This window comes from Dasypus novemcinctus, chromosome 21 (assembly GCF_030445035.2).
Source record: "Dasypus novemcinctus isolate mDasNov1 chromosome 21, mDasNov1.1.hap2, whole genome shotgun sequence".
NCBI classification, from domain to species: domain Eukaryota; kingdom Metazoa; phylum Chordata; class Mammalia; order Cingulata; family Dasypodidae; genus Dasypus; species Dasypus novemcinctus.
In genome coordinates, this window is record NC_080693.1 from 46865731 (window position 1) to 46892524 (window position 26794).

General features: G+C 36.2%; 2 protein-coding genes and 1 non-coding gene across 9 annotated transcripts in view; 2 read left to right on the forward strand and 1 right to left on the reverse strand.

Annotated features, from left to right (window-relative positions):
• TEX14 (testis expressed 14, intercellular bridge forming factor) overlaps positions 1-26794 on the forward strand; it is a 199887-nt gene that overhangs the window by 34883 nt on the left and 138210 nt on the right. The gene's annotated exons all lie outside the window — the stretch shown is intronic.
• The window catches only part of RAD51C (RAD51 paralog C), a 48701-nt gene that overhangs the window by 15654 nt on the left and 6253 nt on the right, over positions 1-26794 (reverse strand). For 5 of the 7 annotated variants that reach the window (XR_002798526.3, XM_004468205.4, XM_058283902.2 and 2 more), the window contains exons 5-7: positions 7260-7391; positions 2793-2859; positions 1999-2059 (exon numbers count right to left, since the gene is read on the reverse strand). Coding sequence is in view for 6 of the 7 variants with exons in the window: in XM_004468205.4 (XP_004468262.1) it covers positions 1999-2059; positions 2793-2859; positions 7260-7391 (260 nt within the window). In the remaining variant the exon portion in view is untranslated. The remainder of the gene's footprint in view (positions 1-1998; positions 2060-2792; positions 2860-7259; positions 7392-26794) is intronic. The other 2 variants (XM_012528902.4, XM_058283903.2) reach the window with 1 other exon arrangement.
• On the forward strand, positions 3195-3266 carry TRNAG-CCC (transfer RNA glycine (anticodon CCC)). Its single transcript has one exon. It is a non-coding gene; the product is annotated as a tRNA-Gly (tRNA).

Below are 26794 nucleotides of genomic sequence, written 5' to 3' on the forward strand. Positions count from 1 at the left end.
AGCTCAAGGGAAATTCCTAAGAACACTTAAATGCTGGGCTGCACATTACAGAATAACCTAGGTCTGGGAAAGTATAAGCAATATTTTCAAAAACTCTCAACTGGAAAAATGTTGCTAAGTCTTTACAATGGAGTTTGCTGCTGAGAAAAGAATTCCTTTTGTGAATCTAGTATACAATGCTTATTTAAAGAACTAGGAACTGGGGGGAAGGAGTCAATTGTGAAGCAGTGATCTGTTATGGGAAAAAAAGGAAAAAAAGTTACCAGAGCACTTTGAAAATAGCATCTTTAAAGGAGATGCAAACTACGTGAATTAGTCGCAAAAGATGTGCAAAAGTTTAATTAATTCTGCTTTATATCTTAAGAGTCAAATCTAACTTAGATTTGGAGTAGATTAGGTTAGGCATGATATATAAAAGTTTTTTAAGAACAAAGAAATGCTCTTAAGGAAACAGACAATATTCCTGAACAGGATGTACTTGAGTAATCCTTCATTCCATCCATACTATCATATGGTTTCAATTTCCCCCTATTTAAGAGCATCTTCAAACCAAGTTTTCTAGGCTGTGTCAATTAGTCTCAGAGCAGAAAGGCTAGTATGAATCTGACATTTCTAAAAGTGTAGAATAAAAGACCCTACAGCTTTCCCTTGCCTATTTTAGAGAATACAAAAGCTGGTTTGTTCATTTGCTTAGCACCTTTAAAAACAAATATAATGTTTTAATGCTGCCATAGTATTATTTTAAAGAATAGCACTTGTGAAAGATGGTTAAATAACTGGATAATTAAAGCAGAATAGGAAAATACAAAAGGAAACAAAAATGACACAATTTCATACAAGAAATATGTATTAGTAACTAAGAAAACTACTCTATTTTCCATATAGATTAGTCCTAAATGTAACCTCAACAGTCTTCCTTTTGTCCTGATTTTATTCTTCATTCAATCCCTTCTAGGAGGGAAACGGACTTTAGCCCAGTGGTTAGGGCGTCCGTCTACCACATGGGAGGCCCGCGGTTCAAACCCCGGGCCTCCCTGACCAGTGTGGAGCTGGCCATGCGCAGTGCTGATGCGTGCAAGGAGTGCCGTGCCACGCAAGGGTGTCCCCCGCGTGGGGTAGCCCCACGCGCAAGGAGTGCGCCCGTGAGGAAAGCCGCCCAGCGTGAAAGAAAGTGCAGCCTGCTGAGGAATGGCGCCGCCCACACTTCCCGTGCCGCTCACGACAACAGAAGCGGACAAAGAAACAAGACGCAGCAAATAGACACCAAGAACAGACAACCAGGGGAGGGGGGGATATTAAATAAATAAATAAATCTTTTTTTAAAAAAAAAATCCTTTCTAGGAACAAAGAGTACCCACACACTTTTACATGGCTAATAATGTTACTTGATTTTAAAGAGCTTTAGAAGATAGCATTCCTTGGCCACCAACTCATTTCAGGTGCATCATTTAACTATTCCAAAGAAATTCCCCTGTAGAATCCAGTGGTGGATGATGGACTGTGGTTAACAAGACAAATACAAGGCTGTTTTCTCCTGAACAATAATAACAAATACATAATACTAATATAGGGTGTTAATAATTGGGTAGGTTGGGGGAAAATACACCCAAAGTAAGATATGGACTATAGTTAGTTGTAATATTTTGAGATGCTCTTTCATAGCTTCTAACAAATGTTTCACAACAATTGTAAGGTGTTGGTAGTGGGCAGACATACATATGAGGGCATTGTATGCACATTTGTTTTGTGAATTCACAACTTTTACTATACGTTTATTGTTTATGTATGTTCACATATGAATGATATACTTCAAACAATTTTATTAAGTGTGCAGTTTAACAGCCTGTTTCTATGGTTGTTCTAGGTGATGTCAGGCAAGATAAAAAAACAACAACACTGGTTCACAGGGCTTGACCCACCAGACTTGTGTTAAGAAACTATTAATTGCTCTGTGTAATTAACCCAATAGTCAGAATTATTAACTGTTTCTAAACTGACCTCTGCTTTCGGTCCCAGTGAAAGATTAACCGTATTGTAGCAGCATGTCCCCAACTTTCCCCTGAGGAAAAAGAAAATAAAAACTGTACATTGCCTTCTAACTAAGTTCTAAGAAGTCTACCAGAATACCTCTGACCAAACATGATCTTATACTTTACTTAAGATACTTGATTTCAAAAAACCTGGGATATGAGTAATATCCCAAGATTAACAGTGTTTACCTGTCTAGAGAAATAACACAAATGATTATCTTCTATTTGCTTTTAAAAAATTTTATTGTCTGAGTCAGTGTATTTATCAATCTTCCACACATCAAGCCTACTAATATATTTCTGACCTCCAAAAGAAAAGTAAAAACTCTGACATAATGTTAAGATTTTAGTGGAAATAAAATTACGAACCATTGTGTTCCAAGAAAACCTTGACAGGTGAGGAACAGAGTTCATAATTCTATCCACTGTATTGTGATTTGTATTTAAATATGCTGGCTCCTCCTCCTGCCTAAAATTATGAGCATTTTAAGGACAAGGGTTGTATCTTATGAATATTTATGTTTCCAGTACTTGACATAATAGTTGCCAAAACGTAGATATTCAATAAATGGTTTGTTAAATGACTGAGAGGACCAATCAGTATCTAAGGGCAGTGTGCTCGGTGCTGAGATTTATCAGTGAATAAGACAGATACAGTCCCTCCTACCTCTGAGATGACAGTATTCAACAAGTACCAAGTGAAACAGGTTAAAAAAAAGGGAGGGGGTGTAACTAAATATATTTACATAATTAATTACCCACCTAAAGCAGGAACCAGTGAGGTCTGATTTTTATCAAACTTAGTTGTCATCTGATTGGTTAAAATTACCTACAAAGACAAAAGGTGAGAAAATTATGTGAATCTCTCCCTAAAATTATCAAGTAAAAATAATATTGTGATTTTAGTACTATGAATATAATGTCAAAGAAAAATAATTTTAAATGATGAAAATTTTTCTGATAAAATTTAAAAAACAATTTACCCTTGGAAATAAGTAGTTATCTGAAAACATTTTATTAATCAGAAAACATTTTTAATAGGTAAGAACGAAAAAGTTCTTATTGTGAAAATGGAAAAATAATATACCAAATAATACATAAAGGTCTAAAGAGACGATGTGTAAAAATGTCATAACTAGGAGTATCAGAAAAACTTTGCAGGGAGGAGGTGTAGCTCAGTGGTTGAGTACCTGCTTCCCATGTACGAAGTCCCGGGTTCAATCCCCGGTACCTCCTAAAAAACAAAACAAAACAAAAACCCCAAAAACCTTTGCTTTTAAGATTCAAGTTTTATACAAGCCAATAGAAACAAACAAAAAAACCAATAGCAGGGACATCAGTAGTGGTAATGAACATTTACTGAGTATTTAATGTATCCTAGAAACTATGCTGTGATTAATCTTCATCTTATCTAACCTTCTAAACTACTTATGGAAAAAAACTACTTATGAATGAGGTACTGTTATTATCCCAGTTTTACAGATGAGAAACCAGACGCTTAAAAGATTAAGTCTGAGTTCTTTACAACTAGAATGCCTTTCTAGAATGCCTTCATTCAAAGCCAATATGAAATCCTTAATCAATACCTAAATGTTTATATTTTTAGGGAAGAGACTAAGTATTAGTACTTATAATTTTACAGAAAAAAAGTAAGAAATCAAGACAAAGAATTATGAAAAGAGAGCTAAAATCGAAGGGAAAATACAGGATAAGTAGAAGAACTAGGGGGAGGGAAGAACCAGTAATCAGGTTAAACAATCCCAAATTAGGGCTATGCTGATGTGGCTGGTAATCACAGGCAGAGTTCTACTCACAGATGATCTTCAAGGCTAAAAATCCTGCTTATTATCCTGGATTAAAGAGTGGTCTACAGAATAGAATCCATGTTTTGAAAGACTATAATTTTAAGTAGGGAAAACAGATGTTTAAGGCTGAATTAATATAGTAAAATTCAGACTATCTGGTACCTTCCTGTCCAAATACTCTAGAAATACTTTAGATATTTCTCCAAAAGAGATCTTTTCTCTAGAAACGAAAACAGACACTACTGAAACTGATAAAAGAACTTCTGTGAAAAGTAATGAGAAAAGGTGCCTACTTGGACAAGGTCTTCAGCTCTATTTAAAAAGAAAAAAAAATTAGAGAAAAGGTTGTTTGGCTCTTCTCACTGCAGTGATAACACCTCCAAATTTTTGTTTGGCCAGAAAAGAGAAATTTTAGATCCGCCTGAATCTCCACTAGGCACCAAATGGATGACATGACTTTCTTCTAATTCCTCTTCCCTTAGGTGCCAGAGAGCCTTCTCCATGTGTTGCCTCATATCAGGCATCTTAGAACAAGCTAAACAGGAATTTAAACTGGTAATTAACTGAAATATATGACTAACTGGATCTCCAATATATTGAATAGTACCCTTTACTGTACATACTACCAAGTGTAGTATGGAGCTCTAGCAACTGAGATATTTATTTACAGCCCACACTTTTTGTGTAGAACTGCACTGTCCAATTCCATGGTCACCAGTCATGTGTGGCTTTTTAAAGTTTAATTAATTAAAACTAGAAAGTTCAGTTCCTCAGTAGCACTAGCATTCAATAACCTTGCAGCTACAGTACTGGATCACTAATTTCCATTACTATAGAAAGTTTTATTTGACAGCACTAGTTTACAGGGAGTATTTAGTTTACTCATTAAATATCTTGAAGAAAATGTAAATAGAACTATTGGCTTACCAGCTGTTTAACATCCCAAAATTATATTTTGCATTACTGGCAAATATTTATAAAGTAATTTGTATTACTTCTACAAAAATGTTCAGTTTACCATGAAACAAATGTAAATTAATGTGTGATTACTCCAAATTCCTAAAGAATAAAAAGATTTAAAATTTAATCACTTCAAAATTATGAACTCCAGTGCTTTAAAAATATTTCTGAGACCCAAATGCTCAACTGATGAATAGATAAATAAAATGTGGTATATACATAAAATGGAAAATTATTCAGCCATAAAAAGTTAGGAAGTGCTGATACACACTAACACATGGATGAACCTTGAAAACACTGTGTTAAGTGAAAGGAGTCAGATACAAAAGGACACATATTGTACTACTTCATTTATATGAAATGTCCAGAATGGGCAAATCCATACTGAAAAAAAAAATAGATTAGTGGTTGCCAGGGGCTGTGAGGAGGGGAAAGTAGGGGAATGAGTGCTAATGGGTACAGGATTTCTTTCTGAGATGACAAAAATGCTCTAAAATTAGAGTGGTAATACTTGAACAACTCTGTAAATACAATAAAAACCACTGAGTTGTACACTTTCAAGGGTGAGTTTTATGGTATGTGAATTACATGCCAATAAAACTGTTTAAAAAAGATTTCTGTTACTAATCAAATTGATTTTTAAAGGACTTTCTGCTTAACAGTTTGAGAAATATTAAAAGACTGATGTAGGAAAATAAAATTCCTATTCATTCCTGCAGAGAACACACAGCCTTCTGAGGGTAATTTGAAAATCAATAACAAAATGTGTAAAAACAAAGAGATCTGTTTGGCTTAATACTTAAATTTTAAAAAGTTATTCCAAAGAAGTAACTGGAAAATGGACAAGATGTCTATATAAAGTTGTTGATTTCAATGTTTTAAATGGGGAAATTGGTTAAAAAAACGATGCTAGATTCATACAATGGAATGTTACATAGCTGTTAAAAAAGATAAGTGGTACTGTTCATGGGAAAATATTCACATTAAATGAAAACCAAAAAATGCTTTGCATAACAGTATGAACAATATGATCTTTTTTTAAAAAGTATATTTGTATATGCATAGAATGAATGCAAAAATACACTAAGATCAATAATCATCATCTTTGGTTATAGGTCAATGAAGCTCTTTACTTTCTAGATTTTAAAATTATTTATATTTTACAAGAAGCATGCATAACTTAAAGACTTAAATATATTTATTATCAAAAGTCATACATACTTTTAAACATGCTAACTGTGGGGATAAAATCAAAGAATTTATAAAGTAAGAAGGACAAGTATGCACCTAGACCCACAAAATCTTATCTTCAGAGGTAGCCACTGTTAACATTTTTGGTCCTTTCAGATCTTTTTCTTTGTGTATATAAATAAAAATGCACAAATACAATTTAATTTTTCTCAAAAGTGAGATTGTACTAAATAAAATAGTTATTTTATTTTTCACTTAATCACATTTGGATGTATCTTGTTCCATGTTGGTGCATGTATATTTACAGCATTTCTTAACCATTACATAGTATTGCATGTTATTGCTTGGACTTTTATTTTTACTTGGACTACTGTTTTAATCAGAGAAAACAAAGCTATTTCTGTTAAAACAAAAACAAAAACAAAATCCCTATGGACCTATGCAACCCATTTGTCTTCAGTGCCCCCTACTGGGGGCTCTTCATCATTATTAACAGGCTGGTAAATTACAATTCATGGAAAAAAATAATTAAAAGATAAGAGCACTATGCTTTTCTGTAAGTAGCATAAATTCAAAAAAACTCAAAGAAAATATGTATTTTAAATGATTTAATGGAAGGAGTTCTTTATTTACTTATGATGTATTACAGCTATTCATTCTCCTAACAGAATAAAGCCAAGGAAATCAAGTTAAGCAGTGTGTTTGTCAGTGGTGAAACGGGTTGCAGAATGGGAAATAATGGCAAACAGGAGGTTAAAAAAAAAAGTTTACTTCACTCCTTTTTACCTCTTCATTTCTGAGCTTGTTGTCATCCCTCTCATATTTCAAATCTTGAAAAGCTCAAATATTTAAGTTCCTTACAAGATGCAATTTTTCTATTGGAGTCTGTATTACATACTATGTAATAATAAAAAACTTAGAGGAAAAGAAAAAATGGGAATGTTGGAAGAAAGCTCACCTGAAAAACATCTAGTATATTTAGACAAAGAAAACCCTGCAATTATGAAGGGTGGCATTTCTTTATCAAGTGAAGTCCATTCTTTAAAAATGATATATTAATTATGCTGGAAATTAATTATATAGGAAAACTGACATACGACATTGATTGGAATTAATTTTTTAAAGAACTCAAACCAAATTTCATTTATTTTTTAACTAGAATGAATGTCTGTATTATTTGCTATTAGGCAAATTCTACTTAGCTAAATTTATACAGAGACATTTTGTAAATTCTTGATTTGACTATAAAATTCTCCTGACTGGTAATACTTACAGCTAATCTGTGGTTATTTGCAAGACTTATCATTTGCTGAGCTAGGCCATTTAGTAACCGAGTACGAAGTGATAGGTCATCTAGGTCATGACGAAAAGGAAAAGCAATACCATCCACTATCACTAATCGAACCTAAATACACAAGAGATAATGATATTAGGTTTGCTATTAAAAATAAAGCAATAAGAATGGTATACAAAAAGCATAAACAATTACAGAAAAATCTTAAAATCCAGGAATATATTTCTTACTCTCCAAAGGCATTGTTTTGGGAACTTATAATTCTATTCATTCAATGTTTTCTGCACTAATCATCAAAATTAAATTTTACTCTTCTTTGGTAATTTATCATACTTGAGAAAATTCAGCCAAAAGAAAAAAAGAACAATTACAATTTTCTTATAACTTACCAATAAACTCAGTATCAGTATTTACAGAGGTATTACACTGATAAAAATTGTTTGAGTTGATCCTCAAATTCGTGTGGAATCACAAAATGCCCCAAATAGCCAAAACAATCTTGAAAAAGAATAAAGTTGGAGGTCTTACAGTTCCTGATTTCAAAACTTATTACAAAGGTAATCAAAACAGTATGGTACAGGCATAAAGACAGACAAATTTGTGAAACAGAAATGAAGACCCAGAAATAAACTCACACATTTATGATTTATGGCCAACTGATTTTTACAAGGAGGCCAAGTACATAAAATGGGGAAAGAATAGTCTGTTCAACAAACGGTTCTGGGAAAGCAGGCTGTCTGCAGGCCAAAAAAAAAAAAAAAAGATGACGCTCTACCTCATACCATATATCAAAATTAAGTCAAAATTCATCAACAGGCAATGGATTTGGCCCAATGGATAGGGCATCTGCCTACCACATGAGAGGTCTAAGTTTCAAACCCAGGGCCTTCTGACTCGTGATGAGTTGGTCCAAGCGTAGTGCTGATGTGCACAAGGAGTGCCGTGCCACGCAGGAGTGTCCCCACTTAGGGAACCTCCATGTGCAAGGAGTGCTCCTCCCCACAAGGAGAGCTGCCCCGCACGAAAAAAGCACAGCCCGCCCAGGAGTGGTGCTGCACACACAGAGAGCTGATGCAGCAAAATCATGCAACAAAAAGAGACAGATTCCCAGTGCCACTGACAAGAATGCGAGTGGACATAGAAGAAAACACAGCAAATGGACACAGAGAGCAGACAATGGGGTGGGGGGAAGAGAAGGGGAGAGAAATAAATAAAAAATAAATTAAAAAAAAAGAGCAGGGGGAGCTATACTAATATCAGACAAAACTGACTTAAGTGCAAAAAAATTATAAGCGATACAGAGGGCCATTATGTATTAATAAAAGGAACAGTTTACCCAGGAAGATATAACAGTCATAAATACCTATGCACCTAATCAGGGTGCCCCAAAATACACGAGGCAAACTCTGGCAAAATTGAAGGGAGAAACAGACATATCTACAGTAATTGTTGGAGACTTCAACACACTACTCACATTGTTAGACAGAACAACTAACCAGACAGAAGATCAACAAGGAAACAGAAATGCCTCTCTGACAGACCTGGAGCAGTTAATGCCTGCTGCTAAGGTTTCACTTACAGATACAAGAAAAAGAAGGTTCTCGTGCTTTCTGTCTGGCTGTGGCTGCCAAGACTGAATGGTGGAATACAGGAAATTCTTAAAACGGGGAAGCGGAAATAGTCTTTGCAACTCAGAAATAAACTTAAAAGCAGAAAATAGTCTTTTTACTAAAAAAAAAAAAAAAGAGAAGTTAAATACGATAAACAAGTTAGACCTAACTGACATATACAGAAAGTTTTATCTAATCTCAGCAGGTTATACATTCTCAAGAGCCCATGGATCTTTCTCCAGGGTAGACCACATATTAGGGCACAAGGCAGTTCTCAATAAATATAAAAAGACTGAAATTATACAAAGTTTCAGATCATAATGGAAAGAAACTGGAAAACAATAACAGACAAGAAAAAGGTAAACTTGCAAATGTGTGGATGCTAAACAACACACTCCTAAATAATCTGGGTCAAAGAAGAAATTGCAAGTGAAATCAGTACATATATTGGACAAAAACGAGAACACAATTTATCAAAACTTATGGGATACAGCAAAGGCAGTCTTCAGAGGGAAATTTATAGTTCTAAAGCCTATATTAAAGAGGAATGAACTAAAATCAAAGATTTAACTGAACTAGAGAAACTAGAAAAAGAACGGCAAAGCAATCCTAAAGCATGCAGAAGGAAAGAAATAATAAAGATGAGAGCAGAAACAAATGGAGTAAAAAAAGAATCAACAAAACCAAAAGGGGGCGGCAGACTTGGCCCAGTGGTTAGGGCGTCCGTCTACCACATGGGAGGTCCGTGGTTCAAACCCTGGGCCTCCTTGACCCGTGTGGAGCTGGCCCACGCGCAGAGCTGATGCGCACAAGGAGTGCCCTGCCATGCAGGGGTGTCCACCGCGTAGGGGAGCTCCACGCGCAAGGAGTGCACCCCATAAGGAGAGCCACCCAGCAAGAAAGAAAGTGCAGCCTGCCTAGGAACGGTGCCGCACACATGGAGAGCTGACACAAGATGACCCAACAAAAAGAAGTACAGATTCCCGTGCCTCTGACAACAACAGAAGCGGACAAAGCAACAAGACGCAGGAAATAGACACAGAGACCAGACAACCAGGGTGGGGGGGAGGGGGAAGAGAAATAAATAAATAAATCTTAAAAAACAAAAAAACAAAACCAAAAGCTGTTTCTTTGAGTAGATTAAAAAAATGACAAACCCCTAGTTAGACTAACAAAGAAAAAAAGAGAGATGATACAAATAATTACAATCAGAAATGAAAGGTTGGAAGTTAAGACTGATCCCAGAAAAATAAAAAGGATCATAAGAGGATATTTTGAGACACTGTGTGCCAACAAACTAGACAACCTAGATGAAATGTGCAAATTCCTAAATATGCACAAACTACCTACAACTGATGCTACAAGAAACATAAAAACTTAACAAACCAATCACATTTAAAGAAATTGAATCCATTATAAAAATCTCCCAAAAAAGTCCAGGACCAGATGTTTTCACAAATGAATTCTACCAAGTATTTCAAAAAGAATTAACACCAATCTTGTTTAAACTCTTTCAAAAATTGAAGACAAGGGAAAATTACCCAACACATTTTTTGAAGCCAACATCACCCTAATACCAAAGCCAGACAATGATACTACAAGAAAAGAAAATTAAAAACTAATCTCTCTAATGAACATAGATGAAAAATTCTCAACAAAATATTTGAAAATCTAATCCAACAGCATATCAAAAGACTTATACATCACAATCAAGTGGGATTTATTCCTGGTATGCAAGACTGGTTCAATTAACGTAATACACCATACGAACAAATTGAAGGTCAAAAGACACGTGATCATCTCAATCGACATAGAAAAGGCATTCGACAAAATCCAGTATCCTTATTTTTGATAAAAACACTTCAAAAGATAGAAATAGAAGAAAAATTCCTCAATCTGATAAAAGCTTTCCCTTTCAAGATCGGAAACAAGACAAGGATGCCCACTGTCACCACTGTTATTCAACATCATACTAAAAATTCTAGCTAGGGCAATTTGACAAGAAAAAAAATGAAGGGAAACGCCCACTGTTTGCTGATGACATGATCATTTATTTTTAAAATTCTGAAATGTCTATGACAAAGCTTCTTGAGTTAATGAGTTCAGCAAAGTAGCAGGATACAAGATTAACACATAAAAATCAGTAATGTTTTTGTACACTAGTACTGAACAACCTGAAGAGGAAATCAGGGGAAATTCCATTTTCAATAGCAACAAAAAGACTCAAATTATCTAGGAATTAATTTAACCAAAGAAATCCAAGACATATATGCAGGACATATAAAGAGATGTTATAACTCAACAATAAAAAAACAAACAACCCAATTAAAGAATGGGCAAAAGACTTGAATTGGCATTTATCCAAAGAAGAAATAGAAAAGACAAAAAAAAACAGAAAACACATGAAAAAATGTTCAATGTCACTAATGATTAGGGAAATGCAAATCGAAATTACAATGAGGTATCATTTCACACTTATCACAATGGCCACTATTAAAAATAGAACTACAGCTATTGGAAAGGATGTGACAGAATCACTAATTCACTGTTGGTGAGAATGCAGAAGGGTACAGCCACGTGGAGGAATGTTTGGCAGTTCCTTAAGAAGTTGGATATAGACTTGCCATGAGTCCCTGTAATACCTCTACTGGGTATATATCCGAAAGAACTGACAGCCAATGACATGAACAGACATCTGTTCACCGACGCTCATAGCAGCGTTATTCACCATTGCCAGAAGCTGGAAACAACCCAGCTGTCTATCAACTGATGAACAGATAAACTGTGGTGTATTCTCATGATGGAATATTACACTACTGTAAGAAGAAATGAAGTCATAAGCATATGACAACATGAATGAACCTGGTTTATTACACTCAGTATAATGTTTTCAAGGTTCATCCATGTCATCATGGCATGTTATTAGCACTTTATTCCTTTTTGTGGCTGAAAAATATTCTTCTGTATGTATATTTTTGTTTATCTATTCGTCTGTTGATGGACACTTGGGTTGCTTCCATCTTCTGGCTATAGTGAATAATGCTATGAACACTGGTATACAAGTATCTGAGTTCCTGTTTTGAATTCTTTTCAGTAGGTACATAGAGGTGGAATTACTGGATCATGTAGTAATTATGTTTAGCTTTTTGAAGAACTGCCAAACTTCCACAACAGCTGTGCTGTTTTATATTCCCACTAACAGTATAGGAAGGTTTCAGTTTTTCTGCTTCATTGCCAACACTTGTTATTTTCCATTTCATAAATAATAGTCATCCTCATGGATGTGAAGTGGTTATTTCATTGTGGTTTTGATTTGCATTTCCCTTATAATTAATGATGTTGAGTATCTTTTCATGAGCTTATTGGCCATTTGTGTATCTTCTTTGGGGAAATGTCCAAGCAAATCCTTTGCCCATTTTTAAATTGGGTTGGTTGTTCTTTTGCTGTTATATTGTAGGAGTTATTTACATATCCTGGATATTAAAGCCTTATCAAATATCCAACTATTTTCTCCCATTCTATAAGTTGTCTTTCACTTTCTTCATAATGTCCTTTGATGCACAGGGTTTTTTTTGTTTTTTTAAAGATTTTTATTTTTAATTTATTTCTCTCCCCTTCCTAACCCCCAACCCACCCCCCGTTGTCTGCTCTCTGTGTCCATTCACTGCATGTTCTTCTTGTGTCTGCTTTGCATTCTTGTCAGCAGCACCAGGAATCTGTGTCCCTTTTTGTTGTGTCATCTTGCTGCGTCAGCTCCCCGTTTGTATGGCACCACTCTTGGGCAGGCTCTTCTTGCAGGGGTACACTCTTTGCACATGGGGCCCCCCTACATGGGGGATACCCGTGTGGCATGGCACTCTTTGTGCATATCAGCACTGCATGTAGGCCAGCTCATCACATGGGTCAGGAGGCCCTGGGTTTGAACCCTGGGCCTCCCATGTGGTAGGCAGACGCTCTATCAGTTGAGCCAAATCTACTACCCTCCCTCTGCTTTTTTTTTTTTTTTTACTAGTTGTGTGGAGAATCTTTTTCCAACCTTCACTTTCAGACTGTTAGTATGCCTGGGTCTAATGTGAGTCTACTGTAAATAGCATCTGGATGGCTCATGTTTTTTATCCATTCTGTCAACCTATATCTTTTGGACAGTTTAATCCATTTGTATTCAATGATATTACTGTAAATGCACTATTTACTTCCACAATTTTATTCTTGGGTTTTCACATGTCATCTCATATATTTATCTGTCTTTTTTACCCTTTTGGTTATCCTTTCTGCTATTCTTTCTTCTATACTGTTTCTCCTGTCTTTTTCTTTCAGGTTCTAATGCATCTTTTAATATTTCCTACAAAGGAGGATTCTCTTTTTACCAACTCTCTTAGTTTCTGTTTGCTTATGACTATTTTATACTCATCTTCATATCTGAAGGACAGTTTTGCCAGATAAAGAATTTTCAGTTGGCAGTTTTTTTCTTTCAGTGTCCTAACTGTATCATACCACTGTCTTCTCACCTCCACAGTTCCTGATGAGAAATTTGCACTAAGTCTTACTCGGAGTTTCTTGGATGTGATGGTTTGCTGCTCTCACAATTTTTTTCTTTATCTGTGACATTTGACTTTCTAAGTAGTATGTCTCTCAGAGTAGGTCCATTCAGATTTATTCTAGTTGGGGTATGGTGCGTTTCTTGGACATGTAAGTTAATTTCTTTCAAGATAGTTGGGAACTTTCTGCTATTATTTCCTGAAATACTCTAACTGCCCCTTTTCCTATCTCTTTTTCTGGAACTCTCATGACACCTATGTAGCTGCATTCTATTTTGTCATTCAACTCTGTGAGCCCCTGATCAATATTTTCCATTCTTTTCTCTCTTCAATTTCAGCTGTGCTGTCTCTTCAGTATCACTTATTCTTTTTTCTATCATTTCAAGTCTGCTATTGTATGCGTCTATATGCTCTCCCCATATTGTCCTTCAGTTCATTAGTTTGATTTTGGAAATTTCTGTGCATCTTATTGATTAAGTGCCTTAAATCCTGTTTCTCTTCTGGGGCTTTAGTATATTCCTTTCCTTGTTTCTGCTAGTTGCTCAAAACTGAGCTCTCTGAGTCCAGTAATCAGGTGCAGATCTGCTTCCTTAGGCCTTGGGGAAGGAGGATATAAAGGCTAGAAAAAATCTCTCTTACTTATTTTTCATTTTCTCATGTGCACTTCCTTGGTCTGGCAGCAGATGGTGCTCTCAGTTCAATGCCTGGTTGGAATGTTTGTTGCAACACACACTGGATCAAAGTGATAGAGTTTCCTGCCTGAAGGCTAAGAGCCTTGTAATTCAAACTTTCTCAGAGACTGTTCTTTAGCCTTCTTTGACAGCCACCTTTCTTTTCCAAGGTAGGAAATATTTTCACTCCTCTCTGAATCCTCAAAATCAGTCCCAGTTAGTAGAGAAGGAGATGGGGAGGATCCTATCTCTAGCCCCTTGTAGGTTCCCAAGGCAAATAATGGTGCAGCCCCTCCAGGCCTGGAAGGGCTTGTAGGACACAGCAGACCAAATTTGTGGGTCAGAAGCTGAGACAGCCTTAGGCTGTGCCCCTCCCCCCCCCCTTATCTTGGGGAAGTGTGTCCTCAACAATCAGTTCCATCTAGAAGAGAGGGAGATTGAGAGAGTAGGATTTCTCCAGTGCTGTGCTGGCTCCCAGGGCAAACAATGGCACAGTCTCACCTGGCCTGGAAGGACTGATGGGATGTAGCAGACCGAATTTGTGACTCAGAATCTAAGTAAGTCTTAGGCTGTGTTTTTATCTCTGTTTTTTCTGGGGTGGTGGATCCCCAAAGTCCCCTCTGTCTGGAGTCACTGGCCCGAAGGCCTAAGTATTCTAAAGTGTCCTTAGTATGGCGTAGGGTGCTAGCAGCAGCAGCCACTGTTTTCAACTCATAATTCTGCAATCGTGATGCCCCTCCTTTGTCCCTCTCTCTTCTGGGAGGTGTCCAGCCTTCACCTGGTGATCTAAACCCTAGAAGATCTTTTTCCAGACTGTTTCAGCCTGTCCTCTAGCTATTTTTCTGGAGGAGAAGAGAGTTCCATGTCTTTCTAGTCCGTCATCTTCCCAGAAGTTTCTGTATGCTTTATTAATATGTAGCAATAAAACTGACTTATTAAAAAAAAAATAAAAGAAGTGACAGGATACTTTGAGAAAACTGAAAATCAATATGCAATATACCAAAACTTATGGGATGCACCTAAAGCCGTGCTTTGAGGGAAATATATAGTTATATACGCCTACATTAAGAGGAAAGATCTCAAGTCAATAATCTAAACTTCCACAATAAGACATGCAAAAATGAAAAGCAAACTAAGCCTAAGCAGCAGAGAAAGAAAAATATGAAAAAGATTAAACCAGAAATTAATGAAATAGAAACCAAAAAAAATTAAGAGAAAATCAATAAAACCAAACGCTGGTTCTTTTAAAAAGATCAACAAAACTGACAAACTTTTAACTACTTTGACCAAGAAGAGAAGAGAGAAGACTCAATTTATTAGAATCAAAAATAAATAAGAAGGGGACAGTACACCAACATTATGGAAGTAAAAAGAGTTTTAAAGGAGTACTATGAAGAACCGTATGTCAACTAATTATATAACTTAGATGAAATGGGCAAAATCCTAGAAACAAAAACTACCAAAACTGACACAAAAAGAAATAGACAATCTGGATAGACCTATAACAAGTGAAGAAATTGAGTCACTCACCAAAAAACTACCCACAAAGAAAAGTCCAGGTCCATAGAGTTTTACCACTGAATTCTACCAGATATTTAAAGAAGAATTAACAATTCTTCAAACTTTTCCAAAAGATAGAAGAGGGAACACTTGCAAACTCATTCTATGAGGCCAATATTATCCTGTTTTCAAAACCAGACAAAGATGTCACAAGAAAACTACAGACTAGTATTTCTTACAACTATAGATACAAAATCCCCAATGAAAAAGCAGTTGTATCAATTAACTATATACTATGTTGTTCAATCCAGCAACATATAAAAAGAATTATATACCATGAGCAAGTAGGGTTTATTCCAGGGATAACATTCAAAACTCAATTAATGTAAGACATCATATCAATAGAATAAAAAATGAAACTCAGGGGAAGTGGATTTGGCTCAATTGATAGAGGGTCTGTCTACCATATGGGAGGTCCAGGGTTCAAAGCCAGGGCTTCCAGACCTGTGTGGTGAGCTGGTCCACGCACAGTGCTGATATGCAATGAGTGCTGTGCCACACAGGGGTATCCCCTGCATAGGGGAGCTCCATGTGCAAGAAGTGCACCTCTCAAGGAGAGCCGCCCCATGCAAAAAAAGCACAGCCTACCCAGGAGTGGTGCCACACACATGGAAAGCCGATGCAGCAAGATGACAAAACAAAAAAGAGACACAGATTTCTGGTTCTGCTAACAAGAATGCAAGCAGACAAAGAAGAAGACACAGGGAATGGACACAGAGAGCAGACAATGGGGGGGGAGGGGAGGAAGAGAAATAAATAAATCTTAAAACAAACAAACAAAAAACCACAGGGTGACATCATCAATATGGCAACATAGGACAACCCCTAGAAAAGTCTTCTTTCAGATTCAACTAATAAAAGGGCAAATCCCACCTGCTTGGAACTCTGAAGTATGAAAGAGCCTGAAGGATTCCAAAATGCTGAATCAAAGAAAAAGAAAAGAAAGCACCAAAATCAGGAAAGAATTTTACATCCTGGGCCTGTCAATCTGGAACCCTGCCCCTCACTCAGTCTCACACAGAGACAGCACAGCCTGGGTCCCTTCTGGTGTGGATGCACAAAACAGCGCCACACACAGCAGCAAGTTAGACACCACACATATCTAGTAAAAGGGATCCAAGTCCTCAGAGACCCAGGGAGGAACACAAGTGATTAAGAAGAAAGAGCAACCATAAATATTTATACACCTAACCATGGTGTCCCAAAATACATGAAGCAAACACTGGCAAAACTAAAGGGAGAAAGACACCTCTACAATAATATTTGGAGACTTCAATACACCACTCTCTAATCAACAGATAGAACATCTAAACAGAAGATCAACAAGGAAACAGAGAATCTGAAAAATATGATAAATGAACTAGACCTAACAGACATATACAAAAAGTTGCATCTAAACTCAGCAGGTTACACATTCTTCTCAAGTGCTCATGGATCATTCTCCAGGAGAGACTACATGTTGAGTCACAAAACAATTCTCAATAAATTTTAAAAGATTAGTATTATACTGGGAAGTGGACATGGCTCAACTGATAAAGCGTCCGCCTACCATATGGAGGGCCCAGGGTTCGATCCAGGGCCTCCTTACCCGTGTGGTAAGCTGGCCCATGCGCAGTGCTGCCGTGTGCAAGGAGTGCCGTGGCACGCAGGAGTGCCCCTGCGTAGGGGTGCCCCACACCCAAGGAGTGCGCCTCATAAGGAGAGCCACCCCGCATGAAAAAAGCGCAGCCTGCCCAGGAGTGGTGCCGCACACATGGAGAGCTGATGCAGCAAGAAGACACAATAAAAAGAGACGCAGTTTCTTAGTGCCATCGGATAATGCAAGCAGACACAGAAAAACACACAGCAAATGGACAGAGAGAGTAGACAACGGGGGGAAAGGGGAGTGGAATAAATAAAATAAATCTTTAACAAAAAAAAAGATTAGTATTATACAAAGCATCTTTTCTGACCACAGTGGGATGAAGCTGGGAATCAATAACAGGCAGAGAACTTAAAAATCAAGAAATATATAGAAGTTAAGTAAAATAGTCTAAACTATCAGTGGATCAAAGAAGAAAGTACAAAAGAGATTAGCAAATATCTTGAGATGAATAAAAACAAGAATATGAAATAACAAAGCTTATGGGATGCAGCAAAGGCAGTGATGAGAGGGAAATTTACAGGTCTAAATGGTTACATTAAAAACAAGAGCTAAAATCAAAAGACCCAACTGTACACCTGGAGGAACTAGAAAAAGATCAGCAAATTAAACCCAAAGCAAGCAGAATGAAAGAAGTAAAACAGATTAGAGAAATAAATGAAACTGAGGGAAGCAGATGTAGCTCAAGCAATTGGGCTTCTGCCTACCATATGGGAGGTCCCAGGTTCAGTTTCTGGTGCCTCCTGGAGAAGGCGAACTGGCACGGCAGCAAGCATGACGAGCTGATGCAACAAGATGACACAACAAAAGACACACAGAGGAAAGACAATGAGAGATACAGCAAACCAGGGATCTGAGGTGGCTCAGGTGATTGGGCACCTCTCTTCCAAATGGAAGGTCCTGGGTTCAGTTCCCGTGCCTCCTAAACAGAAGACAAGCAGACACAGAGAGCACACAGCAAATGGACACAGAGAGTAGACAGTGACTGCAAGCAATGGGGGGGGGGGGGGGGGGATAAAGTTTTTAAAATAAAACAAATGAAATTGAGAATTAAAAAATAAAACATGAGAGCATTAACAAAAAAAAGTTCATTCTTTGAAAGGATCAATAAAATGAACAAACCTTTAGCTAAACTGACAAAAGGAAAAAAGAAACAATATATAAATAAATAAAATCAGAAATCAAAGGGGGACATTACTACTGACTGCACAAAAATAAAATGGATTATAACAGGATACTATGAACAACTGTATGCCAATGTATTAGAAAATTTAGATGAAATGGACAAATTCCTAGAAACACAGGAAAAACCAACACTGACTTTAGAAGAAATAGAAGACTTTAAGAGACCAACTACAAGTAAAAAGATTGAATCAGTCATCAGAAACCTTCCAACAAAGAAAAAAGTACAAGACCAGAAAGTTTCACAGGTGAATTGTACCAAACATGCCAAGAAGAATAAATACCAGTTCTGCTCAAATGCCTCCAAAAAACTGAAGAGGAGGGAACACTAACTCATTCTATGAGGCCAGCATCACCCTTATAACAAGGCCAGATAAAGATATTCCAGGAAAAGACAATTACAGACCAATTTTTCTTTTGACTACTGATGTAAAAAAACACAACAAGATACTACCGAATCAAATTCAACAGCACATTATAAGAATTACATACTATGATCAAGACAGATTTATGCCAGATATCCAAGGGGGTTCAAGAAAAGAAAATCAATTAATGTAATACACCACAGTAACAAAACAAAGGGGAAAAACCACATGATTATTTCAACTAAATTAACGTAGAAAAGGCATTTGACAAAAAGTCATCCTTTCTTGATAAAAAACACTTAGGAAAATATGAATAGTAGGAAATGTCCTCAACATGATAAAGGCATACATGAAAAACCCATAGCCAACATCTAACTCAATGGTGAAAGACAAAGTTTTCCCTCTAAGATCCAGAATATGACAAGGGAGCCCACTGTCCACTTGGAAACCACAAATCCAGTAAGGGTTAATATACAATATATAAAGAAATCCTATAACCCAACAATAAAAAGATAAACAACCCAATTTAAAAAATGGGCAATATCATAATCTGTAGCAAATGTTCCACAACAATGTAAGGTGTTGGTGGAGGGGCACTGTATGGGAATTCTATACATTTGCATGACTGTTTTATAAGCTCACAACTTCTCTAATAAAAATATACATATTAAAAAAATGTGTCTACCACATTGGAGGTCCAGGTTCAGTTCCCAATACCTCCTGGAGAAGATGTACAAGATAGCGAGCTGATATGATGGATTGGTGCAGCTAGTTGAAGCAACAAGATGACACAGTGAGATGACACAACCAAGAGACAGCGAGAAAACACAATGAGAGATTCAACAAAGCAGGGAGCGGCAGTGGCTTAGGCAAATAGTGCCTCCCTCCCACATGAAAGGTCCCTGGGTTCAGGTCCTGGTGCCTCCTAGAAAGAGAAGACCAGCACACAACAAACGGACACAGCAAATGCAAACAATGAGGGGGTGGGAGAAATAAATAAAATCTTAAAAAAAAAAAAAAGAGTAAAAGAAATCAAATACATTTTTCCAAAGAAGATATACAAATGGCTAAAAAGCACATGAAAAGATGATCAATGTTGTTAGCTATTAGGGAAATGCAAATTAAAACCACAATGAGATACCATTTCACACGCATTATAATGGCTATTAAAAAAACAGAAAATTACAAGTGTTGGAGAGGATGTGGGAAAATACAAATACTTATTCATTGTTGGTGAGGGTATAAAGTAAAACTGCTGTGGAAGAGTTTGGCATTTCCTCAGAAAGCTACTACAGAATTACCATATGACACCAGGAAGTCTACAACTAGGTATACAGTTAAAAGAATTAAAAGCAAGAACTTGAACAGATACTTGCACACTGATGTTCACAGCAGCATTATTCACAATTGCCAAAAGACAGAAACAACCCAAGTGCCCATTAACTGAGGTCTGATCAACAGAATGTGATAAATACATACAGTGGAATACTATTCAGCATTAACAAGGAATGAAGTTCTGATTCACAGGTTCAACAGAGCTGAACCCTGAAGACATGTTCAGTGAAGCCAGATACAAAATGACAAATACTTTATGATTTCACTGATATGAAATAACTAGAATAAGCAAATAGAGTTTGAAAATCTAGAATATAGGTTAACAGAGAATACACTGGGGGTAGAGAATGGGGAACTAATGCTTAAATTATACAGAATTTCTTTTTGGGTTGATTGTAAAGTTTTGGTAGCGAATGGGTGGTAGCACAACACTGTGAATGTAATAAACAACACCGAATTACATAGGTAAATGTGGCTAAAAGGTGAAATTCTAGGTTATATATATATTACTAGGATAAAAATTAAAAGAAAAAACAGGACTGTATAACACAGTGAACCCTACTGTCAATGATGGATTAGTTAATAGTACAATTATTAAAAATGTTCTTTCATGAATTATAACAAATACCACATGAATGCAAGGTATCAATAATAGGGTGGTATATGGGAACTCTATATTTTATATATTTTTGCATGATATTTCTGTAAACCGACAGTTTCTCTAACAAAAAAAATATATTAATAAAAAAACAAAAAAAAGCACATACGGGAGTGGATGTGGCTCAAGTGCTTGTGCACCTGCTTTCCACATGCGAAGTCCCAAGTTTGTTCCCTGGTGCCTCCTAAAAAAAGCCACAAAAACACACACACAAAAAAACCCCACACAAGAAAAACAAACAAACAAAAAGACCTACTCAGGGGAGTGGATATGGCTCAGTGGTTGAGCGCTGGCTTCCCACATAAGAGGTCCCGGATTCAATGCCTGACCTCATTACCTTAGAAAAAAGAAAAAACAAAACAAAACCACATAATCATCTCAATAGATGTAGGAAAAAAATCTGACAAAATCTATCATCCTTCATGATAAACACTCAACAAATTAGATATTGAAATAAATTTCCTCAACCTGATAAAGAAAGAACATAGGAAAAACCCAGGCTAACATCACACTTAATGGTGAAAGACAGAATCTTCCCCACTTTGTCAGGAACAAAACAAGGTTATCTGCCCTCACTGCTTCTATACAACATTGTACAGGGGGCTCTTGCCAGGCCAATTAGGCAAGAAAAAGAAATAAACGGCATCCAGATCGTAGATGTCATGATCTTTGTTTTAGTTTCCTTATTGCTAAAGCAAATATCATACAACGGTTGGCTTAAACAATGGGAATTTATTAGTTCACAGTTTTAAGGCTAGGAGAAGTCCAAATTCAAAGTGGTGTCAAGGTGATGCTTTATCCCAGAAAACTGTGGCCTTCTGGGGCTGGCTGATAGCAACCACTGGTCCCTGCTTTTCTGTCACATGGCAATGCACATGTTGGCCTCTCCTGGCTTCTCCCTTCTCCTCCAGGTTCCACTGACTCTCAGCTCCTGGCTGCTCCCTTTCTCTCTTCAACCTTCTCCTATAAGGCCTTCAAGAATAGGATTAAGACCCATCCTGATTCAGTGGGCCACTATTTAACTAAAGTAACCTTATCAGAGGTCCTTTTTCAAAGAGTTCACACCCACAGGAATGGATAAACTAAAAGAACATGTTTTTCTGGGGTACACAGCTCCAAACCACCACAATCTTATACAGAAAATCCTAAAAAGTCCACTAAAAAACTATTAGAATAAACAAGTTCAGCAAGGTTACTGGATACAAAGATTAATATACAAAAATCAACTTTTTCTGTACATACAATGACCAATCCAAAAATGAAATTAAGAAAATGATGTCATTCATAATAGTATAAAAAATAAAATAGAAATAAATTTAACAAAAGTAGTAAAAACTTATACTATGAAAACTATGAAACAATATTGAAAGAAAGTAAAAACGATCTGAAAAATATTCCATTCATGGATTGGAAGACTTAACATTGTTAGGATGGCAATACTCCCCCAAATGATGTACAGATTCAACACAATACCTAAGAGAATCCCAGGTGACTTCTTTGTACAAATTGACAGCAGATTCTAAAATTCATATGTTATTGCAAGGGACCCAGGATATTGAAAACAATCTTTAAAAAGAAGAATAGGAGGACTCAAACTTTCTGATTTCAAAACTTACAAAGTAGGAAAGCATGTGTACTTTAGTGGTTAAGTATCTGCTTCCCATATGAGATTCCAGGTTTAGTCCCTGGTACTTCCTTGAAAAAAACCACCACACCAACGTACAAAATAATGGTAATCAAGGCAGTGTGCTACTAGCACAAGAAGAGACATATAGATCAATGGAATCAAATTACGAGTCCAAAAATAAACCTAGGTATCTAGGATCAATTGATTTTTGACAATGGTGCCAATGGGAAAAGAAAAGTCTTTTCAACATATGCTGGAACAACTGGATCTCTACTTGCAAAAGAATAAGTAGAGCACTTATCTCATACTACATATAAAAATTTACTCAAGGGAAGAGGATGTGGCTCAAACAACTGTGCTCCCATCTACCATATGGGGGTTCCTGGGTTCGATTCCTGTGACCTCCTGTGAAGGTGAGCTGGCCAGTGCCGCAAGCTGACACAACAAGATGATGCAACAAAAAAAGAGACACAGAGGAGAGACAATGAGAGATACAACAAACCAGGGAGCCGAGGTGGCTCAAGCAATAGAGTGCCTCTCTCCCATGTCAGAGATCCCAGGATCGGTTCCCATTGCCTCCTAAAGAGAAAATGAGAAGAGAAGACAAGCAAACACAGAAGGAGAAGTACAGAATGGACAAAGAGCAGACAGTGAACGCAGGCAGCTGGGGGGTGGGAATAAATAAAATAAATCTTTGAGAAAAAAAATGAACTCAAAATGATCAAAGACCTAAATATAAGTGCCAAAACTATAAAACTCTAAGAAGAAAACATAGGGGTAAATCTTCATGATTGTGGATTTGGCCAAGAATTCTTACATATGAAACCAGAAGCATAAGCAACAAAATAAAAAAATAGATGAATTTAACTTCATCATAATAAAAAACTTTTGTGTTTGAAAGGGTACCACCAAGAAAATGAAAAGCCAATCCATAGAGTGGGGAAAAAAATCTGTAAATCATATCTCTGATAAAGGAGTTATCAAGAATGTATAAAGACCAAATGCAATGAATGTCTCATGATGATGGTGGAGATTGTTGTTATGGGGGGAGGAGTGCAGTGAGGGGGGTGGGGGGTATATGGGGACCTCATATTTTTTTAATGGAATATTAAAAAAATAAAGACCAAAAAAAAGAATGTATAAAGAAATGTTAGACTGCATATATAGTAACAGAATAAAAATTTTAAAATCTATGGAACTACACTCCACAAAGTGAACCCTAAGTTAAACCATGGACTTTAATTAATAATACAATTACAAAAATGTGCCATCATCGATTGTAACAAATGTTCCACACCAATGCAAGGTGTTTGAGGTGGGGTGGTATATGAAATCCTGTATTTTATGCAAGATTTTTCAGTAAACCAACTTCTCTAATAAAGAAACAAAAATTTTTTAAAAAAAGAATGTATAAAGAACCCTTACAATTCAATAATAAAAGGACAAATAATCCATTTTTAAAAAATGGGCATGGAAATTGAATTAACCTTTTTCCAAAGAATATATACAGGGGAGTGGATATAGTTCAAGTGGTTGAGTGCCTGCTTCCCATGTGCAAGGTCCCAAGTTTGATCCCTGGTACCTCCTAAAAACAAAACAGACAAACAAATGAAAAAAACAACTCTCACTGGGGAGCAGATGTAGCTCAATGGTTGGGCATCTGCTTCTCATGTACAAGGTCCTGGCTTCAGGCTCTAGCAGTGTCTTAAAAAAAAAAAAAAAAGGAATATATACAAATAGCCAATAAACACACGAAAAGATACTTGACATCATTAATCAGGGAAATGCAAATCAAAATCATAATGAGATACCACTTCACACTTCATACCCTACTAGGTGAGATAGAAACAAAAAAGTCAGATAACAAGTGTTGATGACATAAAGAAATCAGAATCATCATACACTGCTGGTGGGAATATAAAATGGTGTAGCAGCTGGGGAAAAGAGACTGGCAGTTCCTCAAACTATTAAACACGGAATTATCATATGACCCAGCATTTCCACCCCTAGGTATATATTCAAGAAAAATGAAATATATCTATACAAAATCTTGTACACAAACGTTCATAGTTTTATGCATAATAGCTAAAAGTGTAAATAATCCAAATGTCCATTAACTGATGAATGGTTTAAAAAAATGTGGTATACCCATTCAGCCATAAAAAGGAATGAAGGGCTAATACATGCTATGACATGGAAGAACCTCGAAAATACTATTCTAAGTGAAAACAGCCAGTCCCAAAAAATGACATACATGACTCTATATGAAATATCCAGAATAGGTGAATCTATAGAGATAGAAAGAAGATTAGTGGATTATTTATAGTAGAAAGCAGGCAGTGGGGACAGGGGACATTAAGGGGATTATAGCTATAGGATAAGGGTTTTCTTCTTGAGATGATAAAGATGTTCTAAAATTGACTGTGGTGATGGTTGGACATCTATGAATATACTAAAAACCACCTAACTGAATACCCTAAATGGGCAAATTGTTATGGTATAAAAATTATATTTCAATAAAACTAATAAAAGTTTTAGTTAAAAGACTGGATTTGAATAGGACAACACTAAAGACAAGCTTGAACTAATGTAGTATATTTAGGGATGCAAAGAAATGGAAATCTTCAATGCAGGTGAAGGAATCAGAATCAATCAACAGGACTAGCTACAGACTGCATGTTAGGAAACAGTGAAAAGGAAGAAGAGATAAGAATTGGTAACTTACAGATTTCTAGCTTGGACAACTGGATGAATGGTGTTAACATTCCCTAAGGCAGGGAACATGAGAACATTCCTATTTTCCCAGGGGTAAGAAGGGAATATTGAGGAGGTTAAATTCAATATGGACATTACTTAGTAAAGTGCTAAATCTGAGATGCTCATGGAACATCCAAACGGAAATATCACGTAGGCTGCTGCTCAAAGGAGAGGTCGGGGTTAGAGATAAAGAAGATGGGGCATTATCAACACATAATAGTTGAGATCACCTTGAGAAAATGCTTAAAATGAGAAATGAGCGAAGGATAACCCTCTAGGGACACTAACACTGAAAGTGTGGAAAGAGGAAATACCAATGAATAGTAAGAAAATGAATAAAAACATGGAAAGACCAAAAACAGGTGGAAATTCTTATAGGTCAAATTAGCTAGTTCTGCTATCAAAAGCAAGTTATATATATATATTTTATTTCTCTCCCCTTCACCCCCCCAACCCCTCCCCCATTGTCTCCTCTTTGTGTTCTTCTGTGACTGCATCTATCCTTATCAGTGGCACTGGGAATCTCTGTTTCTTTTCGTTTCGTCATCTTGCTGTGTCAGCTCTCTGTGTGTGCGGCACCATTCCTGCTTCCCTCCCCTATATTTTTTATGTAATATTTATATAATCTAAAGTTTTTTTAAAAATAAAAAAAAGTTTTTCAAGTAACTCTAGTAAAAAGCATACTAGTTTAAAAAAAGAAAGTAAAGAAACGAAACAGAAAATACTTTCCCAATACTCTTTTTCTCAAAAAAACTGAGAGGAAAGAAAGGGCTTTCAATAGGTACAGAACAGAAAAGACTCCCTGTTACTTCCTAAGAAACAGCAATTGCTTGCATAAATCAGCTATATTTAGTCAATATCCAAAACTTATCTTTAGCATTTGATGCCTCAGAGATCAAACATGATAAATATATTAAAAGAGGAGAAGGGTACTAGTATAGTGATAGAGAAGAATAACAGAAGAATAACATCTTGAATAATATCAAATGATCAAGTGTTTTTAACTCTATAGTGGTCAAATACTCAATATGAAAGGATGCCCAATTTCATTCATAACCAAAAAAACATAAACCAAAAATGAGAGATAGCATTTTCTATATAAAACCCTGCCAAATATGTCTATCTTGTCAAGATGTAAGTTAAAAGGTGTTCTCAAACTGCTAGTATGAATGGAAATTGGTACAAACCTTTTAGAGGACAATTCGTAATATCTATCAAAATAAAAGATGCAAAGATCCTTTATTATTACAATTTCAGTACTCAGAATTTATCCTCTACTCAGAAATGCACCCCAAGATATATGTGTAAAGATTATGACTAAAACACTGTCAATTATAGTATCTAAGTTCACCCACAAGGAATTGGTTAAACTAAGGTACCTTCTTAAAATGAAACATGGAACTGAAAAAAATATCTATCTGGATGCGCTGATACAGAAAAATAGGCAAAATATTTTAAGCCAAAATGAAAGGTACAGAACAATATTACAGCACAATCCAATTAAGAAACATTAAAAATGAAGAGATGCTACAATATATACAAATATTTTTCTAGAAAAACGCATGTGAA